Source organism: Amphibalanus amphitrite, unplaced genomic scaffold (assembly GCF_019059575.1).
Source record: "Amphibalanus amphitrite isolate SeventyFive unplaced genomic scaffold, NRLGWU_Aamphi_draft 000488F_arrow, whole genome shotgun sequence".
Classification (NCBI taxonomy): Eukaryota; Metazoa; Arthropoda; class Thecostraca; order Balanomorpha; family Balanidae; genus Amphibalanus; species Amphibalanus amphitrite.
In genome coordinates this window covers 104,150-129,781 of record NW_024881982.1, presented here as the reverse complement: position 1 = coordinate 129,781, position 25,632 = coordinate 104,150, and the positions used below count along the sequence as shown (strand labels likewise).

The following is a 25,632-nucleotide window of genomic DNA, read 5'->3' as shown; positions in this document are numbered from 1 at the left end:
ATTCCAACAGTCGCCCGCAGTGTTAACTGTGTCAGTGAAGGCCATGACGTACGATTTCTTACTCAAGAGTCAAGTCGTCAACTGGTATTTTGGGGTAGAGAGTTCCCAGCCTGTGAGGTTGTATTAACTGTTGGGCATTTATCGCTTTTGAATGTTAACGTGTTCATTCACATTTTGATTTTCCTTAGTTTCCTTTTGAGGTATGACGTGAAACGCGCACGTTGCGTTGTGCCCGATGTGCGGTGTATTTATCGGTATGGTTAGGGTTGTTTCTCCCTTCAAAAATTCGCACAAAAGCAAATTTACGCTTCGAGAAAGGAACCGTAAGTTAGATATAACGCAAAACCGATAAAGCATCGATGTGAGAAACCATTACCCGGCAAACTCATTATGATGGATTTATTTACACAGCGGTTTTCAAAAATGCACGGTTTCTCTGTTCGTCAATGGCTTTATTGCGATATTTCATCAGCATTGCTCTGACATCGAATTGCTTGCATACGTCCTATTTGTATAAATATGTCATTTCGTCAAACGTACTTTGTTCCAACGCGTTAGTCGGTCGCACATGCAAAAGGTCAAATATGTACACAGGGGCCGAGGTCAAGTAAGGTAGCGAAACTGCTGAGATACCCATTCCACGGGTTAGAAATATTGGAACCGTCTCGAAATGGTCCTTTTTAACCTTGACGTCCCGTGCTTCTGCGTTTTGTACGTGTAAAAGCACAGTCCGTTTTGAGTTGAGCACGAAAGTACAAGGAAGCGCGCTGCCGGGCTGCGGCGGCACGCGGTGAGGTCGGTTCCCGGACCCCCAGGTGTAGCGCAGGTCGGCCCGAGTCGCCCCCCAGGTGTAGCGCAGGTCGGCCCGAGTCGCCCCTCAGATGTGCGCGCAGGTCGGGCCCTCGGTGGTCAGCTCGCAGACCGTGTTGGGCGGACAGTACTTGCCTGTGCAGGTGCCGCGCACTGTCGGAGGAGGAGAGCCGTTAGACCGGTCGGCACGCTCGCTGCCACACTTCCCTGTGGTATTTTTATACAGACTCGTGAAGGTTATACAAAGTGAAGGACCTAAATAAATGACTGAGCTGGACTGAGCATAGCAACCTCTGACTGTTCGCCTTGGTTCTTTGACTTTGAAGGATTTCAGGAAGTGAGGCCTCTTCGAATCGTATGTTTAACCCATTTATAGTGAGTTTCATTTTTCGATGAAGTCATCGATAAGCATTCATAGTTTGAAGATAGTCTGTGGCTAGCCCCTCCTATTGGCCGCCACCCTCCGAGTGGTGTACTCACGTTCTCCCTTGCGGCAGAGCGCTCCGTCGGGCGTGTCGATACAGTTGAGTCCCGGCTCACACTCGCGCACCTCGCACGTGTTGGGCAGACAGATGGGCGAGCCCTGGCGAATGTAGCAGTTGGTGCCGCGCCGGCAGAAGAAGCCCTCGCATGTTGGCACATCTGTGTGTCGGAGAGAAATGGTCACAGTCACGCGTTGATGAGTTGTGACGGTATTGGTGCATAGAAAATAATGCTAGTCTGATGGTTCTCTGAGTTAGATGGCATATATGTAGGTATTGCCATTGCATCAGATGGTATTCCTAGCACATGCGGAGCACGGCTCGCAAGTGGGAATGTGTTACCATACGTTAAATATTAATAATAAGTTTATAGTAGCAAGCTTATTTGAAAAAGTTTGCTCGAATGTTTGAATAGATGGATTGATGGACCAGAGACCATGCTAAGCAGAGCCCCGACCCTTACCACCCGATCGCGCAATTTCGGGTACCTAAAGGGAGACTTTGGATGCCAGAGTTAAGTGTGTTCTTCAAAGCCGGACATTCCTGTCCCACTCAACTGACTTCAACGGGCGGCGGCTGCTCCTACCGTCATTCAGGGTAACTTTAGCATGATTTTTGACTTTTGTGATGTCTCTTTCTTTTGGTGGGGACAACAGGTTAAAGTTATAGGCTGGAAAACTTGTGGACGGGTGGGCGCTTTCGGGTGGTATACTTGCTTTTTTTGTTCCACTTGCTGAATGCCGATTTTTTAAAAAAATAGGTGGTGGCTAAAGTTAAACTGATACTGGCTAACTTTAGCCACCCATGCCATTTGTCGTAATTACTTCCTTTATTTGGGCGGTGGCTAAAGATTGGGCAGATCTGTCGAACTTTAGCCACCTACAACATTTTAAAAAATATATAAATCAACATTTGGACTCAATCTGATGTTTTATTCATATAATTGGGCCCCAACGAACAAACATTCTTCGCGAACGTTAGCAGTTACTCGAACATGAACAGTTAAACTCACATGCAGACTTACACGATGTGCATGACAAACATACAGCTTCTAAACTCAAAGAAAAACAATGAACCCCTTTCTTGTCTCGCTGACATGTTCAGTGTCTTGCTTGGGTTTCTGGATTGAGCGAGACATAGCCATCTTACATGATCTTGTCCAGCGCAAACGGCAGAGTCCAGCTGGACCCACGCCGGTCGGGGACGATGTTCGCGATTTTGCCAACTACAGCACTTGCGTCAATGACGGCAGTATCTTCGGCGTCTGGGAAAACGAATACTCCCTTTCCCTTCTCCTTCATGAAGGACACTTGCAGCTGTCCATCTTCCTCGGGAGTCTCCATGATCTGGCCAACAAAGAAGTGGTCCTTTTTACGACCCGGCAGCCGCACGACGAGGAAGTCTCCTGTGTGGAGATTCAGGTCAGCCACATCACCTGCCTGCAAGTCTGGGGGTAGACGCTGTTTGATACGCTGTTGTTTGGCAGGGGGCGGAGCTGCAGTCATGTCATCATCAGGCGCTGTTACTGCAGCTGTTCGACCTCCCGTACGCTGCCGTTTCCCAGGGGGTGCGGCTACAGTCACCTCGTCATCCGAACTGCTGGATAAGTCGTCCTCATCAGAGCTTTCACCGACTGCTCGCCCGGCCACCACATTCAGCTTCGTGCGCCTGGTGCGGGATGGTCCTGCAACACCTGACCCGTGTCCTCGTAGGTCTTGAAGGTGTTGGAGGATGTGGTCATCCATGGTGTCCACTGCATCTGCTTGACGAGGAAGTCGTGCGAGAAGAGGTTCGGCAGACACAGGGCTCAGTCCACACGCCCGGAAACCTGCAATCAGGTTTTCAGTGTTCAACGTCTCCACGAGCTTCTTCAGCATGCTGGGGAACATCACCTTCGGAAGGGTCGTGTGCTTCTTTCCTGAGGGCGTGGACCGCCACTCGTCGATGATTCTTCTCCACTGCCTTTTCAACGGTCCAAAGAAGGCCACGTCGAGGGGCTGCGTGAGGTGGGTGCTGTTGGGCGGCAGACAGATGAAGGATATGTTGTTCTCCTTGCAGGCATTGACCACTCTCTCTGAGAGATGTGACGACAGGTTATCGCCAACGATGGCTTTCTTGCCAGTTCTTCGTCGAAGATACGGCAGGCAGACCTGAAAGAACCAGTCCTCGAATGATTGCTCATCGAACCACCCAGATGGTGAGAATGTGTACTTGGCACCAGCTGGACCGCCTGCTGTCCACTCCTGATACAAGTTTTGCGCCTTGTATACGACATATGGAGGCAGAAGTTTTCCAGATGCACTCCCAGCAAACATCACTGACACCCCAGCCTTGCTGTGATTTTTCACAGACTCTGGATACTTCATGCCCTTTTCACAACGACCTTCTTCCGGCCTGGATCGTCGCCTAGCGCCGTCTCATCATAATTGATGAGATTATCGGGTGTAACACCATCGAGGGAGGTCTCCAGGTGCTTGCAGTACTCCTGAATCGTACTGGCGTCGACATTTGCCCGAGAAACGCTGATGTTGCCCGACATGCGTTTTGTTAGGCGGTTTCGTCGCATGAAGCCCTGTGCCCAGTCCCATCCAGGCACGTTGTTGTTGAACTGTGGGTGCTTGATGCCATTCCGATCTAGGTAGGCCTTCACTATCATCCTTACGTCCATCGACGTGCATGGAAATCCCCAGTTAGCCATTTGGACCAGCCTCTTGGCGAGGTGCTGTTCTTCCGGTTCGCTTAGAGCACAGGGACGACCTGGCTTCTGATCATGCTTGCCAGCTAGCTTGTTTGCCAGTGTCTGACGGTTGAGACCATGCAAGAGTGCTGCTTTCCTGACAGACATACCACCATGCACATCTTCGATTGCTGTCCTAATAGCATCATCAGTAAACTCTTTATAGGGACGAGGACGAGGCATGGTTCATAGGTACCGGGATTCTTGTGGAACGGACTTTGGTCTGGAACAGAAACACATGGATAAGGAACAGTCATGACACTCAAAATGCAAGGAAAGGTTCTACAACGCATTGTGTGCACTTTTACTTGTAAATCCAATATTTTATGATTTTTTCTTCCTGCCTAGTGTCCCATCACGGGTGGCTAAAGTTTGCCTGATATCAACTTTAGCCACCCCTTCTCACCTTAAGCCACAGCTCCAGCCAAGAGGAATAGAATAATCATATAATACTGAGTGGGATAAGGCAGTAGAGGCTTTACATGTTGCACACAAACACGTGCCCAAGTTGTGCTACCTCCTCCTACATGTGTAGGGGTACCATCAAATTCACTTCATTTTTGGGGATATTTGAAGACAATGTTTGAAGAGGCATAAAAATTATTTCTGATTGGCAAAATAACTGCTGTTCATCTGCATATGTATTTTAAATTGATGCAATTCATGTTGGTATTAATTATTTTTCCCAATTCAAAACATAGTATGCACATGATCAATTCAAACTCTGAACCTCGATTTGGCTAAAGTTACCCTGATGGCTAAAGTTACCCTGAATGACGGTACCATTCGCAGACCAGTCCTGTCAGCATTCCCAAATATCGAGAGCCGGAGCGACTCGAACCCGGACTCTCGCAACTGGGAATCTATCGCTCTACCAACTGAGCTATGGGACACTGAATCACAGTGGCCGACCGCGCCGGCTGCTCACAGAGCGCCGCTCACCTGGCACGCAGTCGGGTCCGTCGGGCAGGTCATCACACCTCTCCCCAGCCGCACACCGGATGTCCACGCAGGTCACTGAAACACGCCACTGTCAGTCACACAATCCCCTACAGATGATCACTTGATCACGCACCAGTGCGACACTAGCTCAGCACTCAACAGCGTCCCTTACAGCTGATCACGTGACGATGCACCAGCGCCCCAGGCCCCAGGGTCGTGCTGTAACATTTTGACAAGCATCCCATGTCTCACGCCAGCCGGCGTTCGTTGCTTACCGGGTCTGCAGCGGGGCTGGCCGTCGAGGATCTCGCACTTCTCGTACGGCGCGCACTCAATGTCTTCACAAGTCTCTGAAACACGACAGCGTGTGAGCAACGCACTGTTGATGGTTCGGTTCAATGCAAACACTCACTTGTTATGCCAAGACAAAAGTAGAATGAAACTGTGCCTCGGTATTTGATCAGATTGCTGAGTGCATTTTCAGCACGCAGTGATGGAGTTGGCTACTTTTCCATCAGATATCACGCGTGGCTACTCGCGCAGGCGGACGTCCAGCGTTACTTAGCGCAGCACACGGCCCACCCGCTTCTCCATTTGGTTGAACGCTGAAAATCACTTATCTCCATTTCCACAGGTCTGCTTGTCAAAATTGAAAGTACGAATTGTAATAAGAAGGTCGCAACATTGCCACGTTTCGCCGACTTACTGGGTCGGCATCTGCCTCCGTCCGGCGTGTCGTCACAGAGCTCGTAGGGCTTGCAGACCAGCTCCTTGCACGTCTCTGAAACATGACAGAGGTCACGTCAACACTGAGTCAGTTATGTCCTATACTGCGGTTCTCCAGAGGAATGACTGGTCGTACCAGGTCGTCCTATTGGTGCGTTATGCAGCTTACAAAGTGATCGTATTTATCAACGATGCACTGTTTGCTACAGGGACGCCTTATCTGTACACTGCGGGATCCTGTTTATCGGTGGCTTGTTAGGCCTCTGGCCTTAGTTGTTTGAAGTTTTCGGCTAAGAGAGCATTCCAATCCTTCAATTTTATAGCAGGTTTACTTTTCATTTCTACCAAATCTTCATCAAATCTAATGATCTCTGTGATCCTCTATCAAAATATTGCCAGTGAGGTGCATTTTATCTCCATATCTCGCCGAACGGTCATTCAGTCGACACGAAACTAACGCCCACGTCTCAAAACCACACCCTCTTGCGTTGCGTTGGGAAGCGGGTCATCCTAGCTTAGCAGCGGCATTGCTAGCCAATGGCGTACTTGGTCTGCATTTCGGCTCTCCGTAGCTGTCGTCGCAGACTTCATTGGGCAGGCAGGTGATGTCGTCGCATGTCTCTGAAATGACCGACAGCACACAGTGAGCGGCGTTACAGCAACTGTGAGTGGAACAGTACCCGCCCCACAGTGTCAGTGGGACGATACCCACAGTGTCGGTGGGACAATACCCACAGTGTCGGTGGGACAATACCCACAGTGTCAGTGGGACAGTGCCCACAGTGTGAGTGTGGAAGTGCCCGCCCCGCAGTATCAGTGGGACAATACCCACAGTGTCAGTGGGACAATACCCACTGTGAGTGTCACAGTCCCGCCCCACAGCGTCAGTGGGACAACACCCACAGGTTGAGTGGGACAATACCCACAGGGTGAGAGGCACAGCACACAGTTGCGGGTGGAGCGGAACAATCTAGCCTCATCCCACTGAAATCGCGTCAGACCAGTGTCTGGGTGAGCCCTGTGAATCTCACAACCATCCAATTCCAGAGCAACGCGAGACTGTGACTGCCGCACTGATGTGTGCGGTGCTAAACAGAAGCAGATTAAGTGTAACAGAACAGTCAACAGAAGCTGCAGCCTGCAACTTACTGGGCCGGCATCTACCACCCTGCGGTGTATCGTCACAGAGCTCGTTGGGCGCACACACTATCTCCTTGCACGTCTCTGGAACACAGAAGACAACACGTGTCAGACTTGTGTCGCCATAACAGCGGAAGTCAAAGCTCGAGGACAAGGTCTAGTACTCTAGTGAATAGGGTAAGGTCTGGTAAAATGTAAGGAGTGCATGGAATTGTAAATTAATGAGATTTTATATGACCCTTTAACTCTGTGTTTTCTTTACGGTTTGTTTTAGGTACCTGTTAAATTGTGACAATGACAATGACAATGACAAAAATTTCGCTGAACCCCATGAACCCGATCGCGCTGTTTTGCGGTGTGACCTCAGACCCATGTGCGCCCATGAGCCCCCTTCATCTCGAACTGTCAATGCTAGGTACAGACTTGTAAACGACTCAAATTTTTTTTGAGTTGATTCTTTGTTTGAGTCTGGAAATTTGAATCGATTCATCAAACGACTCATGATGTTAAATTTAATTGATTCGAATCAACTCATGACTCATCAAGTTCCTCGATGAAATGATTCGAATCAACTCATGACTCGAGCAACTAGCCAACGGAATGATTCGAATCAACTCATGACTCACACATTTTGATGAATCGATTCAAATCAACTCATGACTCACACGACATTTTTATTGAACTTATTTCATTCAACCCATGACTCACCATAGGCATTTGTTGATTATTTGACTCAAAGCTATGATAAAATGAATATGCCGCATACCACAATTGTATTAAGCAGCATAGTAGCCTTGATCAAAGATTCAAGCAGCTACCTAGTAGGACTAGGTACATAGGTACCTACCTTACACCTACCTATCTTCAACACTCAACAGTCAACAGTGCAATGTCAGATAAATTTGTAAGTAACTCTGAGAGACAATTATAATATAAGTAAGGACTAAGGAGTAGCATAGTAACCTATCTCTTATTATTACCTAGAAAGTCTTATTTGAAAATTCAAAAGCACAAGTTCCGAGAGGCATTCATGTTTTTTTTTTAATCAAACTTTGTCTACATGATAATGAGACAAATGTTACTACTTCTTACTTATCAGATAAAATTATTCAAACAGTACAACCTCAAAAATAGGATTAATCCCACCTGTGAAACATTCAGCATCAGCAGGGACTCCATGGGCCACGAGGAGGCCATGACCTTGCATGAGTGGCTCAGGCCTCAGAATCAGATATGATCTTGAGTTGAGACTCATTGAAAGTAGTTAATGTAGGTATACAATATACATTCTCCAAACGGCACCTAGTTTAGCAGTGCCAACTGGCTACCAGCTAGATAGAGCCCATCCGTCACTTACCATTTATGTTGGCTCAACGTGGAGATTAAAATGAAGGAATATAAAAAAAAAATATTGTTACCCCGCATTCGATGTCTCTCGGACGACGAAGATTCTACGTTGTCCGGCCAATCACGTTCAAGGTCAGCGGGGGCTCGGCTGCGGTTATGGAACGTGATTGGCCGAACGACGTAGAATCTTCGTCGTCCGGGAGACATCGAACGCGGGGTTAGTCTACAATTTTACCCCGCGTTCGATGCCTCTCGGACAGCGAAGATTCTACGCCGTCCGGCCAATCACGTTTCATAACCGCAGCCGAGCCCCCGCTGACCTTCGACGGGATTGGCCGGACCAGGCCGGACGGCAAAGAATCTTTGCCGTCCGGGAGACATCGAATGCCGCCTTAGATTAAAAATGACGTCATTGAATATTAATCGATATCAGTGCCTGCTAGTCACTAGCAGGCACTTGGTTTGGTAAGACTAAGTACCTACCAACTGCCAAATGCTTTTGGCTCATTAGGCGCCTGTGCCTGAGCCTCTGAGGCTCTTGTAAGTCTGAAATATGGAGTTAAGTGATGGCTAAAGCTGAGGGGGTGATCTAGCATTGATTATTAGGGTGTTGATGGTGACTTGTAAACGACTCAAATTTTTTTTTAGTCGATTCTTTGTTTGAGTCTGAAAATTTGAATCGATTCATCAAATGACTGATGATGTTAAATTTAATTGATTCGAATCAACTCATGACTCATCAAGTTCCTCGATGAAGTGATTCGAATCAACTCATGACTCATCGAAAAACGGTTTGATTCTGAGTCGATTCACGAATCAACTCAGAGTCGTTTACAAGTCTGGACTAGGTAATGTCGTACACCTAACTTTCATCAGTCTACCCTTGAAATATTGTTTGTTTGCCTTGGGTCTGACTTATTATATCTGTTTTGCCGCTGTCTGCCTCGGTTTGCTTTGATTGTAAACTGTATATGTGCATCCAACAGCCAGGAGCATCTTCTTTGTAGAAGCGCAATGGTGGGCCGTGGTGCACCTGACAGAAGGTTGAGTTTTGGAAATGAACTTTCCTACTTGGCCGCGGCAGCAGCCCAGCCAGTAACCTGAGGGGTGTTCACGGGCACCGCACACTGCTGCGTGCGCTGTGTGCGGTGCGTCCAGCAGGCGTGGGGGTAGGGGATGGGTAGGCGGCTCTGACGTCACGGCTGCGTGCGGTGGACGGTCCGCTGTGGCCAGTCCCGACCGGCCACAGCGGTCGCTGTGTGCGGTGACGGAAGGCTGACGTAGGGACGCAGTGGGCGGAGCTTGGAGGCTGTGTGCGGTCCGACCGCACACAGGGCCCGTGAACAGCCCTCTGGCTATTCCTTCCCGTCACAGAGTGAACCCTGGTCCCCGTGTCTAGTGTCGGCCGCAAAATGACCAGGGCCTCCAAACAATCAATGATCAACACATCAAGTGTATGAACTAGAATATCGCGTGGGTCTGATGCGCACGGCCGTGCGTCGCTCCTCTGCTGACACCCACAAATGATCGTATCGTGCGTGATTCAACTGGCGTCCTCGCTGGAGGAGCTTCATCCCTTCTTTCGATTCATACGTCACTGTTTCAATATAACGTGTGCTTTAACCCGCGCCCCGCTGGGCTATTCAGCCATACGCGCCCTGCTGGGGGGGGGGGGGCAGATTCTGCCCCCCTTGTCTAACTTCCGAACCGATGGTCGTAGAAAGACGGGGAAAACGGCAATCGAAAGCTCTCAACAAGGCGGATCTTAAGAGCCCAAATTTTTTTGCTTAAGTAGGTCAGAGGTCAGGTCAAGGTCAGGTCAAGGGTACAAAATGCAAGTTTCTACAGTATCGGCCTTGCACCGTAGTTGCCGAAGAATGGACTGCGACTGATTGCCCAAAACTTGTTCTTAGACTACCAAGACAATATTCGTTGCATACAATGTCATTCAAAGGTCAAGGTCAAGGTCAGGTCAGGTTAGGTCAGGTCACCAAAAACAAAATATAGAAAAGGGCATGTGTGACACATGTTTTATGGGTCATTTTACTCATAGAATTCAATAGGCACACTCAAGAAGTGATATGGACCACCTCTGGATGATTTTCAGGTCGAGGTCAGGTCAAGGTCAGGTCAAGTGAGGTCAAATTTTGAAGTTGGTTGTTAAGGCTTAAAAAGGTGTCTATCTGATGCAGTTTTTCACGGCGAATCGAATGGTGCTATTTTTGTTTCCGTACGAGGTCTAGAACTTCCCAAAAAAATCATTTTTCAAATTTTTTGTGTGTCGTGACGTCATAAAATTTTCAATAACTCCCACATTTTTGAACCGATTCTTCTAAAAATTGGTATGTAGGTGCACATAGACGACTTCTCTGACATACATTCCGGTTTTTCGATACTCAAAGTTTTGGATTTTATAATTATTTTCCCAAAAAAGGCAGTTTTTTGAAAAAAAATTTGGGCCAAAATCCAAAATTTTCAAAAAACCGAGATAGCCATTTGATAGACAAAGTAGAATCACGTATAACCTTTTTTGTTTCGTCTTGATTCCTTTAAAAATGAAGGTGTTAGCGGCGTTTGAAATTTTGCCGTTTTTGAGGCGAAAATGGCGAACATGACGTCACTAAAACGTCAATTTCTCAAAAAAAAAATCCGACGGATTTCGCTCAAATTTTCAGGGAACGTGTCAAATTGATGTATGATAAGGTACTGAAAGTTTGAGGTCGCTGGCGTAACGCGTTTAGAAGTTATTGGCGAAAAACGGGAGGGGGGCAGATTCTGCCCCCCCCCCTTCCAGCGGGGCGCGGGTTAAAATAACGTCACTGCACGGTTGCGGTCATCCGGTCCTTAGTGAGGAATGTCTTTAATCTTCCCTAAAATAACCCCACAGCGTTGGGTCATTGACTTGGAATGTGATCCGACCTTGGACAATGGAATCTATCCGCAGGCGATTTCCCGGAATATGCGTGAGCTGGTTTCGCCAGCTTTTCACTGCTAAACGCTAAGTAATCTGGCGGCTCAGCTGTTCTTATACCGTGTAATAGATGCTAATCTGCTACACTGGGATACGCTGAATAAGAGGTTTCTATGTAGCACTAGGGCTTGGCCAAACGCATCCCTTCTTCTCCTCCATGATGTCACCAGCGGTGTAAATGAATAGGTAAGTAACTCTTGCAAGCTGCAGCTTGAACTTATATTATTGTGTGCGTCTAATTATCGTCTGAAGTCGTTGTCGCGTGTCTAAGCATACGAGGACCTCTCGCTCTCACTCTGTGAGGGAACCTGCTGAAATCGGTACCACGTTTTGCCACCGGTCCGAGCGGATCTCGATTGGGAGCGGACAAGGTCGACGGTTTTTCACCTCTGTTGACTTTGTTCCTTTGCTTGACTCATTGCAATTGAAGTTCAGATTCAATTTATCTGCTTGAAAATTGAACTATTCACGCTCAACAAGCCACATTTAACAATCAATGCAAGGTCGTCTTTGCAAATTTATTGAAAATGCTCGTTTAACAGTGCTAAATAAGCGAACCCTTCCAAAAGTGCGAGGCGTTTTTTTTAATACTTTTTTTGCGCAATCGTTTAAAAAACGATTACTTTCATACGGTATTCGCTTGAGATGACACTGCAGATGTCGAGAATAGCATGCTCGGCGCTCAGCGACATATAGGTACATATCTACCGAAATGGCTTTTCCCTCGACTTAAATCTACTTTTATTGGTAATGTCATAGGGTAAAGATAAACAACCCTAGATTTTCTGGGTCTAGAAATGTCAGGCGTAAATTTTGTCGCAAAGGGTGACTGTATGACTCATTTTATTTTGATATATTAAATCCCATATACCGTAAAGTGGGGCTATTTGAAACGGATTTTACAGTTTTTGGCCTCTCCCTTCAAAACGGTTGATATTTCCTATAGCATGTAAATTGCAAAAACGTACTTCTCTGTAACCGCTTTCAGATAGGTCAGTTTTAACCTAGTAACCATAAATAAAGTTATTTTTATACTTGAAGCCTGTCTCAAATAGCCCCATAGTGTGGGGCTATTTGAGACAGTTTTGGTTGCAAGGAAATTGAAGAAAATTGGTCAAGCTAGGGATAATTCTTTTAATGCCATGCGATCGGAAATTAAATTTTGATACATCTAGCAAAAAGTATTTCTTTCAACTACAGTTATACAACCCTTATAATCAAACTTTTCGTTTTTCGTTTGACATAACATTTCGGTCTGCTAAAAATTGCATTACTTTATGCTAGGGCTGTCATAATATGATGTGATCCTAAGCTTTAAAAAGCACAGGATGATTATCTAGGACTATTTCGTAGTTAACGACAGTGAAATTTTTCAAATAAAGTTGTTGTGTTTATTTCTGGCGGCGTAAAACATATAGGCCGAAAGTTGGTGGGGCTATTTGAGACAGTCTCGCTACTGCATTAAACGTACCGTAATGCATTAAAAAGGAAAAGCAGTTTCCAAAATGGTTGAATGAATGATATGCATGATCGGTTGTTCCATTGACATCAACCTGTGAAGAAATAACAGAAAAAGGTCAAACGGTTTTGATTTTATACCGATTTTCCTAGATCACTGCATGTTGTATCGAATGGCTGGTTACCGCACTGCATCAAGTACGTATACTGAAGGCTCACCTAACAGTAAGTATGTATGATAAATAACCTTCAATGGTGCTTCTTGTCAGCCAGAGTAGACATGGGTCGATTACCGACCACGTCAGTGACCGATGAAACACATTCTATGCACATATTCATAAAGGTAACTAATATCGTCACAAACTGGATTGTTGTATTAAGTTACTATGTGTAAATATTGCTTGCTGCTAAAAGTACCATGAAACCATGACCGATTCACCGGTGTTCCTTAGGTCGAACGTTTGATACACCTTAGGCAGATGGCGGTAAGTCTTAAGGATCCATCATATCACCTGTGTTTAGGGCCTTGGCATCACAATCATCAGCTGTACATATTTGGTATACGTTGAGGTATGACGAGGTGGGTATCATCGGGATTCTGAGACATCGGGTTACACAATTGTCGCTACCGCTAACAATATATAATGTCTTCATGTAAAATGTGCTTAGCCCATAAGTAAAACGATAGTTACGATAGATTCGGTTGCAAAGTTTTTAAAACTTCAACCATGTTAAGCTGCAGGTAGGGGTGCTTTTCGTGTAACTTAAATTTTGTTTCTTCTGTATTTCTCATTTAATGCCAAATTTCTTTCAAAACTTTTCAAAATTTTCAAAAAACCATATCCATGGAATTCATTGTTAAATTCCACATCAGCCTGAACAAAAATTGATCCAAAATATCAAACGCTTTTAATTTTACAGCGATTTTACGAAGCCACTTCCGTACTGTCTCAAATAGCCCCACTGTCTCAAATAGCCCCACTTTACGGTACTTAAGATCCCATATACTTAAGATAAGGTCATCGTGGCTTCTTGCAACGAACATTGTACGTCATGTGTCATGATAACCGTTCAATAAACTAGCCCTTAAGTGGGAACAACCGAAAAAAAAATCCCATATACTTAGATAGCATTCCGTTTTCAAAGAGTAAGCGGCAGGTAACTTACTCGGTCTGCATTCCGGCTGTCCGTAGTTGAGTTCGCAGACCTCCTTTGGCAAACAAGTGATGTCTTCGCATGTCTCTAAAACAAACACGTGTCCAGCTTTCAGCTTCAGCCCAGGCAATGCCGATGTGCTTACATCGGGTGGCTTTAAATTAGCACGACGTTGAAGCAATATGTGGCGATGCAAATGAATCATAAAATGAGTCCTGACTCGTTCAGTGTTCGCACCGGGGTGGACTGTGCTTTAGTTTACATAGAAGTATATCAGTGGAGGCAAAACATTAGACTTTTCAAAAGATGCATGTTTACCTACAGTTAAACCGTCGCCTGATGATTCGTGGTCGTGACCTTACTCAACCATTGCAAGTTCAAGTATGGAAGCATTGGATATCAACGATATGTTACAAAAGGCTGCAAGGAACGAATGTAATGCAACTTACTGGGCCGACATTTTCCTCCTAGCGGTGTATCGTCACAGAGCTCGTTGGGCGCACACATTATCTCCTTGCACGTCTCTGCGGCGGAGAAAACGTGCGTTGTGCTCATATGGTCGCGCTGGTGCGCTGCGTTGTGATCGCAGTAAATGAGCTGGTATCCTATCCCGAAATGGAAACACCCTCAGTTTGTTTTTCAATAGAAAAACACAATTCTAAAGAATAGTGTTTGTCTAATGAAGAAACAACTTTCGGGTATGTGTTTGCTTCTTGAACGTGGCCTTTCAGTATGACAAGGTACCGTTTTATGACCTCTGATTGAATCGTTTGTCAGAGATTTCGTCTAACTTTTTGTCGAAAAATAACTGTTCAGAGCTCTCGACTGTTTTGGATGCTATTTTAGCTCTTATAGCTCACCGGCTTTGGCATCTTTGTTCATAATATGTGACATTTGTTTATCGCTGATAACATTTTTTTTTTTACCGGACCGACCTATTAATTGTCAAATTGCTTTCGTAAGGACCATGCGACTTAAGGTTTTACCTTAACGTTTGACATTTGTGTTTGATGAAGTTTCTGAATAACACGAATAGATTCATAAAATAAGATTCATTGAGTACCGTAAATAAAATCCACCAGAAGCAAACTTTTTTGGATTTTTAAAATGTTGGCACAGAGATCAAACCATGAGTGAAAGGAAAGGGTACGAAATCGACTAAAAATGTTCATTCATTTTCTATTAACTAGGTACCTACCTATCAATTACGATAAATTTTAACGATTAAAATGTCTTCCATCATGAATGACACGGTGTTACTGAGGGAGGTCAAATTCTTACTTGGCCTGCAGATGGGCCCGTCCGGTGTGTCTTCACACACCTCATTGGGGCCGCACGTGATGTCGGCGCAGGTCTCTGCAACACGGAGTGCCACGAGTCAAGCAGGCTGTCTTGTACCGTGAGTTACGCAATACGCAGTTGGGGTTACTTGCATAAGTTCCACCAGGCACCAACAGCCGAGAAACGAGGTGTTAGTCTTAAAAAGATAGTAACGACTAACGATCGTTGAGATGTTTATGGGACATAATATGCCCTTGAAGAAAAAAAGCTGTGAAAACGCAGTGTTATAAGGGTGAACTCTAATATTTTTGCACATGACCCTTGACATTTTTCAACGCTGATACGCGTTTTTCAACGCTGACTGTGGGGAACAAAGCACTTATCAGCAAAGTTTGCCGTAAGTGAAGAGACATTGACCTGGCACGGTACCATTTGGGATTTATGGGTAGGCAGATGCGGCTGTCATTCTGTCGACAGTGGTTAATGCTGTATAGAACTTACTTGGAATACACACTTCACAGCGGCACTGGCGAACCTCACAGCGTTGTTTGGCCGCGCACGAATTACTGACGCATGCTGCAAAGAAAGTACATGATGCCCTTATTAAAGTGATGAGCGACGGTGCAATAGGTGAAACTAATTTGTGACAACTGTGGTAGCTTTTAAGAAAAGTAGCTTCGTGTTTTTTTATTTGTGATTTCATCAAGTTCGAGCTCAATCTTCACATTAACCTTACGTGTTAAGAATTTCACGAGGGAAAACCATACTGTGTTTAAGACCTTGCTTTCAATGCTCTTGCAATTCTGGCGTTATGATGGTCACTTGTTCACCAGTTTGGTACCTGTTCTTACTCTCAGAGACACGGCATGTTCACATGAGACAAGGCACTGTCCCTAGTTCTGTGCATTCACCGGCGGCGTCCCCCGTGTCCGTTTGATATACTCACTGTCGTCTGTCGGGGGGTCCCTCTGTGACCAGTTTGATAGATACACTCACTGTCTGGGGGTCCCTCTGTGACCAGTTTGATACACTGTCTGGGGGTCCGTCTGTGACCAGTTTTATACACTGTCTGGGGGTCCCTCTGTGACCAGTTTTATACACTGTCTGGGGGTCCGTCTGTGACCAGTTTGATACACTCACTGTCGTCTGTCGGGGGTCCCTCTGTGACCAGTTTGATACACTCACTGTCTGGGGGTCCCTCTGTGACCAGTTGTATACACTCACTGTCGTCTGTCTGGGGTCCTCCTGTGACCAGTTTGATACACTCACTGTCGGGGGCCCCTCTGCAACCAGTTCGATACACTCACTGTCTGGGGTCCCTCTGTGACCAGTTTTATACACTCACTGTCGGGGGTCCCTCTGTGACCAGTTTGATACACTGTCTGGGGGTCCGTCTGTGACCAGTTTTATACACTGTCTGGGGGTCCGTCTGTGACCAGTTTTATACACTGTCTGGGGGTCCGTCTGTGACCAGTTTGATACACTCACTGTCGTCTGTCGGGGGTCCCTCTGTGACCAGTTTGATACACTCACTGTCTGGGGGTCCCTCTGTGACCAGTTTGATGAAGGCCGCCTGTTTGCTGCCCGCCGCCGTGTCGTAGTGGTGGTTGGGGAGCGCCGCGCAGGCGGTGAGCAGCAGCAGCAGCAGATACATGGCTGCGGTCTCTGAGGAGAACGCCGGAGCGGTGCCGGTCAGCCACACCAGTTAACCCGGCAGGTGCTGCAGGGTAGTTCGACACACACCACTTCCTGGCGGGGGAGGGCCCAGCCGATAGCTCGAGAACCAATGGGCACAGTGAAATGGGCTAGGCGGCAAACAAAAGAATGCAACAAGACGCTTCTGATGAGTGCTCTTAAGGTGAACTTCGGGGTAACAGGTCGGGTCAAGGTCAGGTCAAACACCTGAAATTTAAGTGTCGGTCAGGGCTAAGGTCAGGTCAATCAGACAGCAACATACCCCCGAAAATCAAAGCTGGCATTTGCCGCCTGCTGGCAGTTTTATGGGTAGCTTTAGACGTAGAGCTCGATAGCGTCGTCCATTTTATCATGCCACTTGTTCGTTTGTGGCCATTTGATATTACGCTGTATTAGAAGTCCGCATGTGACTGTGACCGCATTTTCGTATCTTTTTATATGATTTTTACGTATGCCGTTTTTGGTGGGAAGCTCAGACATCATGACGTCACTAAAATCTCGACATTTAAAAAATAACCGATTTTGTTAATTTTGTTACAAAATAGGTGCTTCAATCAATTTCCTACAAAGCTATAGTGAGGCGGAAAAAGTAGGGACGTTTAACAACCCCCCCCCCCCCCCAGCAGGTCGTGGGCTAATGGCGCTGCGGCTGAAATGTTATCACGACTCAAAGCCGGTGCGTCAGTTTACTCGTATAAAAGCATTGAGTTGGCACCAATGTTGGCCGATGGGTGAAAATTCTGAAAATCGCAGAAAAATCGTGATATTTTTTGCCTTTGGTGACCCCCATTGACCTCAACAATGGCCTCAGAGGTCATTATTATAAATCGAAATGATCGAAAAATGATCGCAGTAATTCTGAAAGATCGTATAGCGAGCGATGTATTGCTTTTGTCGGGCCTTCATAGCTTTCTTACTTTCCGAGATAACTAGGTGTGACCAAATACCACGCCGAAGTTGGCTAAGAGGCCCGCCACACAGGAAAGGATCTACGATTCTGCTGTATTATCACAAGTAACTCAGCTTTCCTCTACGCTTCATTGTGGTTTATATATGAAAAAGCACGAGGAGACGATCCGTGTAACGCTGGTTCGGGGTCAAACGCCTTAACGTTCGCTTCTTAGATACCTATGCATCATCCTTTTAAACACCTTGATTAACCCACGCCCCATAGGGCAATTGCCGGCCCCTGCCACCGTTGGGGGGAGGGGAGGGGTGAATCGTCCCCCCCCCCCCCCGCCAAGATCTCGGAAAGTCACCGGCCGATTTTCGAAATTCAAACGGCGTTAAATAGCCCCACCATGGGACTACCCTGTGGCCAAATTTCATCGACCTAGGTTCAACTGATGACGTCACAGATCAGGTCAAAGGCAGCATTTCGGACTGTTTACAGGCCTTCTAAGAAATATGTTATAACACCGAGTAAAAGGCATGTTATCGAAAATCATCGATAGAATATTGTTTTTTTTCTAATACATATTTGGCTAAATGAGGTCACTGATACCAAGTAAGGCCACAGGTTAGGGCACTAAGGGTCACGATATGAGCCCAACTATATTAGGGTCATGCGATGCGTGTTTTTATGGTCAATTTTACATTTCAAGTTCAATGATTTGGGTCAAGTGACCATTGGGGCCAGTTAAGGTCTCGTTCTGGTGGAGGTCAGGTCAGGTCAAGGTCAGGTAAAAAGGTCAGATTTCAAACTTGATATTGTTGCATAAAAAGGGACATTGATTTGATGCAGCTCGTCACGGGGAATCCAATGGTGGTCTTAGTTTTACGCTACGTGGTCTAGAACGGCTTCAAAAAATGACATGAGCTTAGAAATTTGACGTCATTTAATTTTGAGTTTTTTTTGGTATAGGTAAATGCCAAAAATGGAGCTATTGATATCAAATTTGGTATGTTGATGGATAATCTCAAGCTCTATAACATATTCATTATTCATTATAGCATGTGCTCTCTATATTATACATGTATCTGTTTTTACGTTTTCAAAAAAGGCATTTTGTGGGTATTATAACAAAAAGACGTTTTCGATTTTGAGGGGTCAAACCCAAAAAATTTCAAACATCCGAGATAGCACTTTTATAGCACTATTAATTTTACAACTTTCTGTATATACATTTTTCGCTAGCTTCAAAACTGTAGGCGTGACAACTCCTCCCGTAAAACCTTTTTTGTCGAAAATGGTAGAACATGACGTCATCCTTGCGTCATTTTTGGCCAACCTGGCATAGCCTCTTGACTAATTTTTGGCCGCAGGGTGTAAAATTTATGCCTGGAGGGGTCCTGAAAGTCTTGTGACGATATCTCCTATACTTTAGGAGATATCGACAGGAAAGGAGAGGGGGCGTTTCGCCTTCCACCTGCGGGGCGCGGGATTGGGCTCCAGCAGGTAGGCATCCTTCTTACCGAAGCAGGGTCATCTCACCGGTTTGTGTGCTGTTTGATCAGCGGACGCCGATTCCTGTGCGAGTCTGTCGGAATATCTGGGCAGTGCGCGTCCTGGCCCTGCACTGTTGCACCTTGCGTGGCCGGTATACAGCCGTACTGGCGGGCCGGACCGCTTATATAGCCGGTTGAGGTGCGCGGTACGGGGAGTGTTTCCGCCCGGCCCCATGGCAGCGGCGGCGGCGGCAGCGGCGCGCTGTCCGACCCTGACGTCACCGGCGCGAGAGGGTGGCGGTGGCGCCGAGCAGGATGCGCCGCCGGCGCGCGCTGACCGCTCCATCGGGCGGACACTGAGGGCCATTGGTGCCGCCGGCCGGTCGACAGACCGATGTGCCGGCTGAGATACGGCCATCCTGCTCGGTATGTCTCTCCGCAGGGGAAGGTGGTGGCTTCCAATTACCCGGTCGTAAGGGATTCGCTGCCGGATCATTAAACCGAGCTAGTTAAGGTGAAGCCGCTTCTGCTGGTATCGTGTCCTCTCAGGAATGGTTAGCATCCCCTTAGATTGCAATTTAGATTCCCATCGGTGCAGCTTTGGTCAGATTTGCATGGTAACTTGCTGATTACAATCATCAACCCGGCCGGGCCCGGGGGGTAATCCCAACCACCGCAGCCCGGGAGGGGCGTTTTTCACCCCCCCCCCCCCGTCTAACTCTGTAAGTAAGGGAGCTACGGAAACAAAAGCGGTAGCAAACGAAAGGTATCTACGAGCCGATTATAAAGCACCTAAAATTTTTAACATCAGGTCGATTTTCAAGGTCAGAGGTCAAGGTCAAAGGCAAAAACCGGCAAAAGTGTAGTACGGCCATCCTGCATTCCTCTCAAAGAAAGCGTTCTAGAGGAGGGCAGGATGCATGAAACCGGGTAAAAATGGATATCAAACGAAAAAAGAGAATCGGAGGATTTCGAAAATGTGCTCCAAAGCAAAGGTCAAGTTCAAGGTCATGCTCAGAATTGACGTTTAACTTTTCACTTTTGCGAACATCTTGCGTACTACATTCCAAGATGCTTTGAAATGTTTTGAGTCCCTAATTGTGGTTTTATGGTTATCTTACGATACAAGGCTGAGCTTCAAGGCTGCTCCTTGCTAGAGGCTACTTCATTGATTCAAGTTAGTAATGATAATAAAGACAATTTTGCCATCCAGAGGCTCTAAATGAACGATTAGAAGAAAATAGATGCCAGATTCGTGATCAGCGGCTACAAATCCATCAGAAAAGACCTCTCATATGTAAAGGTCAAACAAAGGTCATTCGAGGTCACATGAGGTCAACATAAAAGTTGATATTTTCCAAACAAATTTACATCATTCGACGTGGCTTTACAAGGCGAAGCGTTGGTATGGTACCACTGCCGTAGCTCCAGGGCCATTGTTGTTGAAGTTATTTGCGAAAAACTATAACCCCAGGCTCGGGGCCGTTGACCTGACCTCTGATCACAGGTCACCAAAACTATTTTTGTATTTTTTCTAAGTCAAACGCTATACAACCGTACTCGTAATTTGTCTTTATCTCTAAAACTCTATTTTTGGCAGCTATTTGAAGTTCACGTCTGTGACGCCGAAATCTGCCGTGCAGGGGTCGAGAAAAATGGACCATGTGACGTAATCAAGAGGGCTAGGTCCAATTTTTTTTCTTCAGAAGATGTCAAATTGATGGGAGAAAAAGGTGCTAAAGGTTTCGCTTTGCTACTCCTAAGCGTTCGGGAGAGCGCTTAGGCGAATAGGTATATCGCAAATATTCGCCAGGGAGGGGGGGGGGGGCGAAAACGCACCTCCCCGGGACCGTGAGGGTTAATGAATGTTGGTTGTAAACAAATCATAGGTATCCTTCCCCGTTGGCATAGGCATTTTGATCATGGAAATATTTGAATGAAGAGTTTTCCGCAGGGGCGGCGCCACGGGTTTTCGATAGGGGGGGGGGACGGGGACGGGGGCTTGCCTGACCGAAAATCCCAAAAGTAGATACTGATCGTGTATGCAAAAAAAAAGACGAGGCACGTAACGCCGCGAAACTTGGCAAAGCCCAAAACACATCGAATGGTGCATCCCGTTTCCAAACTTATCCTAGGACACCTAAGATCGATCACCTTTTCAAGCATCCTTGCCTCTAAATCAAAATTTGCAGTCTTGCCAACTCAAAGCTGGTTTCTTACAAGCTGCGAATTGCTTAGGTATGAGTAGCAGTGCCAACTATTCTTACGTTTCGTACTTTCAAATTTTCGATCTTACGTCTGGTCAGCTTCAGGGCTTCACCATCATATAGTCATGGAGGAAAAGTGGGAATGTCTTCTGCTCTGACAAGTGCGCCAAAACTGCAATATAATTTCAGAATCATGACATCACCACCTGATCCATATGCAACGGGCAGGGTGCAGCTAATGGCTAGCCGTCAGTGGTCATGTCATCGGTTGTCACTCAAAAGGCCATGCTAGGTCATGGAAGGTCACCAGCCGTTATTTGATCACACTTTCTGATGGATTTTATGCTTACCAAGAGCTTCGCGGGAAAAACGAGCGCATGCACCGTTGAAAAAAATTGAGTGAAAGGGTCTCAGGTCCGGCGGCCTCTGCAGATGAAATGCCCCAGGGTAGGATTCCGGTCCTTGTTGATTAACTTCGTGAAAATGGCAGTAGAGCTGTGATGTCGGCACCATTGTGTTCGTCATGATCGAGCTGGCACGACCTGCATCGTTCTCATATTCACCGTCCAATCGTAACAACTACAGCAGGGATTGGCAAATGGCGGGGCACCCCCTTTGGGAGGTAATGAAGGTCTCTGGAAACCTCATCCCTCATCTCTTAAGCATTAGTGGCTCTCCTTATGGAACAGGTTTCTTGACTGGTCTGTTTCACCCCAGAATTCAAAGACTAGTCAAGGTAAAACCGAGCGCACCACAGTGAGCACAATTTGATAAGCTGGTATATCTCAATTTTCATGTAGAACCTTTCACGTATCACGTACCTAAAACCCTTTCGTGCACTCATGCAAAAGCAACTGCCATGTTTCAACAGCTGGTAATGGCATTTTCACAGCCGCTGACGTAAGGAGGGGGGGGGGGGGGCTCGATTAGACCCCCAGCCGTTCGGCCGCCGACCGAACTTAAATTTGCAGAAAAAAAACGAGTGCTATCGAACCCCTTGACGAGAGGGAGCCGATGCTACCCAAATATAAGGTCTTGGGCTACTGCGTGCTTTTTTGGTCCTGCCTGTGATCTATCCGAACGCTTCTCCCCACAAGTGCTGGGGTTAAATGGCATATATTTCAAATGGTTCCTGTGGTAGAACTGCCATGCTTGAATTTGACTAATTAGGAATGGAAAATATCCATATAGTAACGGAAATCTATGGAATTTCAGTAAACTTGGTTTTGTCGGCAATGGGGTCTGGCAGTGGGGTGGGGAGGTAATAACCCTGCCTGGCGCCCCCAAAAAGGGGGGGGGGCACGATCCCCGAGGCCCTGCCGATCACCTTATAACTACAGGCATCACAGCTCCACACCTTTTGCAGATGGCCAGGACCCCCTGCGATCAGTGTCAGAAAAGTGGTTTGGGGATCTAAGTTCACGGAACAAAATTTTTGGCTGCTCACGGAACAAAAATCCTGAAGTAAGGCACTGTAGGGCCATGCGTATTGTTATAGGTACGCTTTAAGTATAAAGATATTTGCCAGAGTCTCAGTCAGAAACAGCAGCTTCTACATATAAAATAAGGGTTCAAGGAGCGCAGCAGGTTGTGGTCTTACAGCCCAAGTGTTAGACTTATTTATAACTAGTTAGGAAATCTGGACATGTAGGTAATGGATTACCACTGATGCTCAAAATTATTCATGATGGAAAATATACAAATTATTATTAATATTGTGAATGAAGTGAGAAAAATGAATGGGGTATAAAATATACACAACATCCAGAATATGTTTTTCATGCCACATTTTTACATGAAACAAAAACTGCTGAGTATATTGAAATACTATTTGAAATACATTAAACCAACGTCAAAAGATAACCAAGTGGACTGGTACCTACCTACCTATATAGTATCACTTATCAGTATAAATGACCTTTTACCTACCTACCTATCTAATACAAGTTTGACAAATTTGACGCAATCCAGCTTGAAACAAATAACGAACCACAAAGACACAAAAACATGCCAGCACTTTTAGTAAAAGGTCTTGTGCAAGACAACCCCCCAAAAAAACATGCCACATATGATTATTGATTATAATCAATAATAGATAATTGTCCACGCGCTTACCCAAACGGACGCCTCGCACCTCGAGCCGCCTTGAGAAATGGCGCGGAGGCCCGCGTTGGCGAGGGAAATTAGAGGAAAGGGATTTCCTCTTTACTGGTTTTCAATTTGATAAAATTGGTTCAAATTATAGAATACTTCAAAATAGCATATAAAATGCAAAAACAATCTAAAATAAATGTATATTTGACCTCAAGCTGGCTGCTTCATTCCAAATAATATATCAAAAAGCAAAGGGATTTTATGCCCTAGACAAACATTACTTCATGTAAAAGTGATATCAGCATATGTCGGTATTATACCTGTAATCGGCATCAACTGGGAAATAATTTTATGCTATGCAAACCGCCGTCTCTCAACGATTCTAACGGTACCCAATTTTATATGAAATATTGTCGGAATTGCTTAAACGTTCCAAATTCAGTGAGTTGTTCCGTGACGAAACATGGTCACGGCGTTTCGATAAAACTATATGAAAACGTCTATAAAAATATAAAAATTTGGCATAGAAACAATCAGAATTGAACAATCTACGATGCCATACCAAATTTGAACCGATTGCAAGCCTATTTCGACCTTTATTCTACCCTTACTTTTGTTCCGTGTCACGGAACAAGAATATCATAAATTGAGAAATGCACTGCCATTGAAATGCCGTTATGAGGATATGGCAGCCTCACTGAAAGGTCGAAAGCGACCGTCTTCGACAAATAATGCGCATCACGGTCAAAAGCAGTGTTTAATTGTTCTTGATATCAGCTTTTCCTGCATAAAGATCATTTTCTGCCCAATAGTGGACGAGAAAGCAGGAAATCGATGGTTACTGATTTGATGAAAGAATACGCAAAAGGAATGGCAGTGTCTACCCTGGGCAGTGTATCCATAAACGTGGTGTGGATTGTGCATTGTGCAAAGACATTGTGGTGAGGACTTTCCATTCAAGTCGCAGGTATGGGTGGTTGTTCGTGATAATATTGATTTATTGTAAGAAGCATCTAATCTCATTCCGTGCACGTGACATGCAGGTGATCATGGTTGAATTGGAGGGTAGGTAGGTATCATTCTGTCACGGGCTGATTCTCCTTTCGTAAACTGCTTCTCATTCGTAGACAAACGGGTGAGAAATGTGATGGAAACATTTATTTATTTCACAAACACACTCAATAGCATACATTCAAGGCACGTATACTGGATTCATTCCTTTACGCTTGTTTTAAAACTTGCTGGATAGTTTGACATGGTAATTGTCAATAGTTCTATCTTGTAAGCACTTCAACTTTGGAAAGTAATCATGACTGGCATTTTGACTGATCCAATTATGATGATTGCATGGTGAAATTGTGGAGCAACTGCTTCTTGTCTGCTTCAATAGTACTTGCAGGATGCCTGCTTGCTGCTTTGGAGATCTGAAAACAGAACAAAGCACAAGTGTCAAATTTTCAATTAACATGTTTCTTTAGTAAGTTTCCCTTTCAGTCCTGTGATGCCCAGTTGCAGTTGATATTTAGTCAGTGACGGAACAAAAAAAGTGATTATTAGCAGTGAAAAATCTCACGGAACAAATCTTCCAAGTTCAAAAAAATTGAGAAAACGGCCACTTTTCTGACACTGCCTGCGATACATCCCAACAGCAATCTTTATTCAGAACCTCCCTTGATTAACCAACGATGCAATAAATGCGACGGATAACTCTACAATGCATTATTATCAACTATTGAACGGGCCTCGCCGATAGGGGGGTACTATACCCCCCTAACTTTCGATAGCGGGGGACCTGTCCCCCCGTCCCCCCCCCCCCCCCGGTGGCGCCGCCCATGGTTTTCCGCAAAAGTAAATCTTTGCATTTAACGCGAGTAATATAAAATGCCCATAGCGCAACGTCACATATAAGGTCATCGAGGTCTTTTGTGGTCATCATCGTCTTTTTTTCATTTGTTGTCGGCTAAGGGATACCTACCAGCAAAGGAAATTGTGCCTTGCGCATTGCAAGCAAATTTGCGACCGATGATCAGTATGAAATATGATTGCCTAATGCTCATTTTCATGTTAGTGCATTTGCGGTGTTGTTGAATAATTCTTAATCAACTTGAGGTACCAAGTTTGAAACCGCACCAATGAGCTGTGAATAAGTTTTCAAAGTAAACGATATGCATGAAACGACCTCCCAGGACCTGACCTGGT

The 25,632-nt window shown here is 45.8% G+C and overlaps 1 protein-coding gene across 1 annotated transcript; it reads right to left on the bottom strand.

The window, feature by feature from the left end:
• Positions 1–805: 805 nt before the first annotated feature.
• LOC122392504 (keratin-associated protein 16-1-like) lies at positions 806–19,273 on the bottom strand. Its single transcript, XM_043387422.1, has 11 exons — positions 19,179–19,273; positions 16,583–16,714; positions 15,551–15,625; positions 15,050–15,124; positions 6,847–6,921; positions 6,244–6,318; positions 5,678–5,752; positions 5,247–5,321; positions 4,972–5,046; positions 1,291–1,452; positions 806–963 (listed from the first exon to the last, which is right to left on the bottom strand). Exons 2-11 carry the CDS (start codon positions 16,701–16,703, stop codon positions 878–880), a joined length of 894 nt encoding a protein of 297 aa, XP_043243357.1. The 5' UTR covers positions 16,704–16,714; positions 19,179–19,273; the 3' UTR covers positions 806–877.
• Between the last annotated feature and the right edge of the window lie 6,359 nt (positions 19,274–25,632).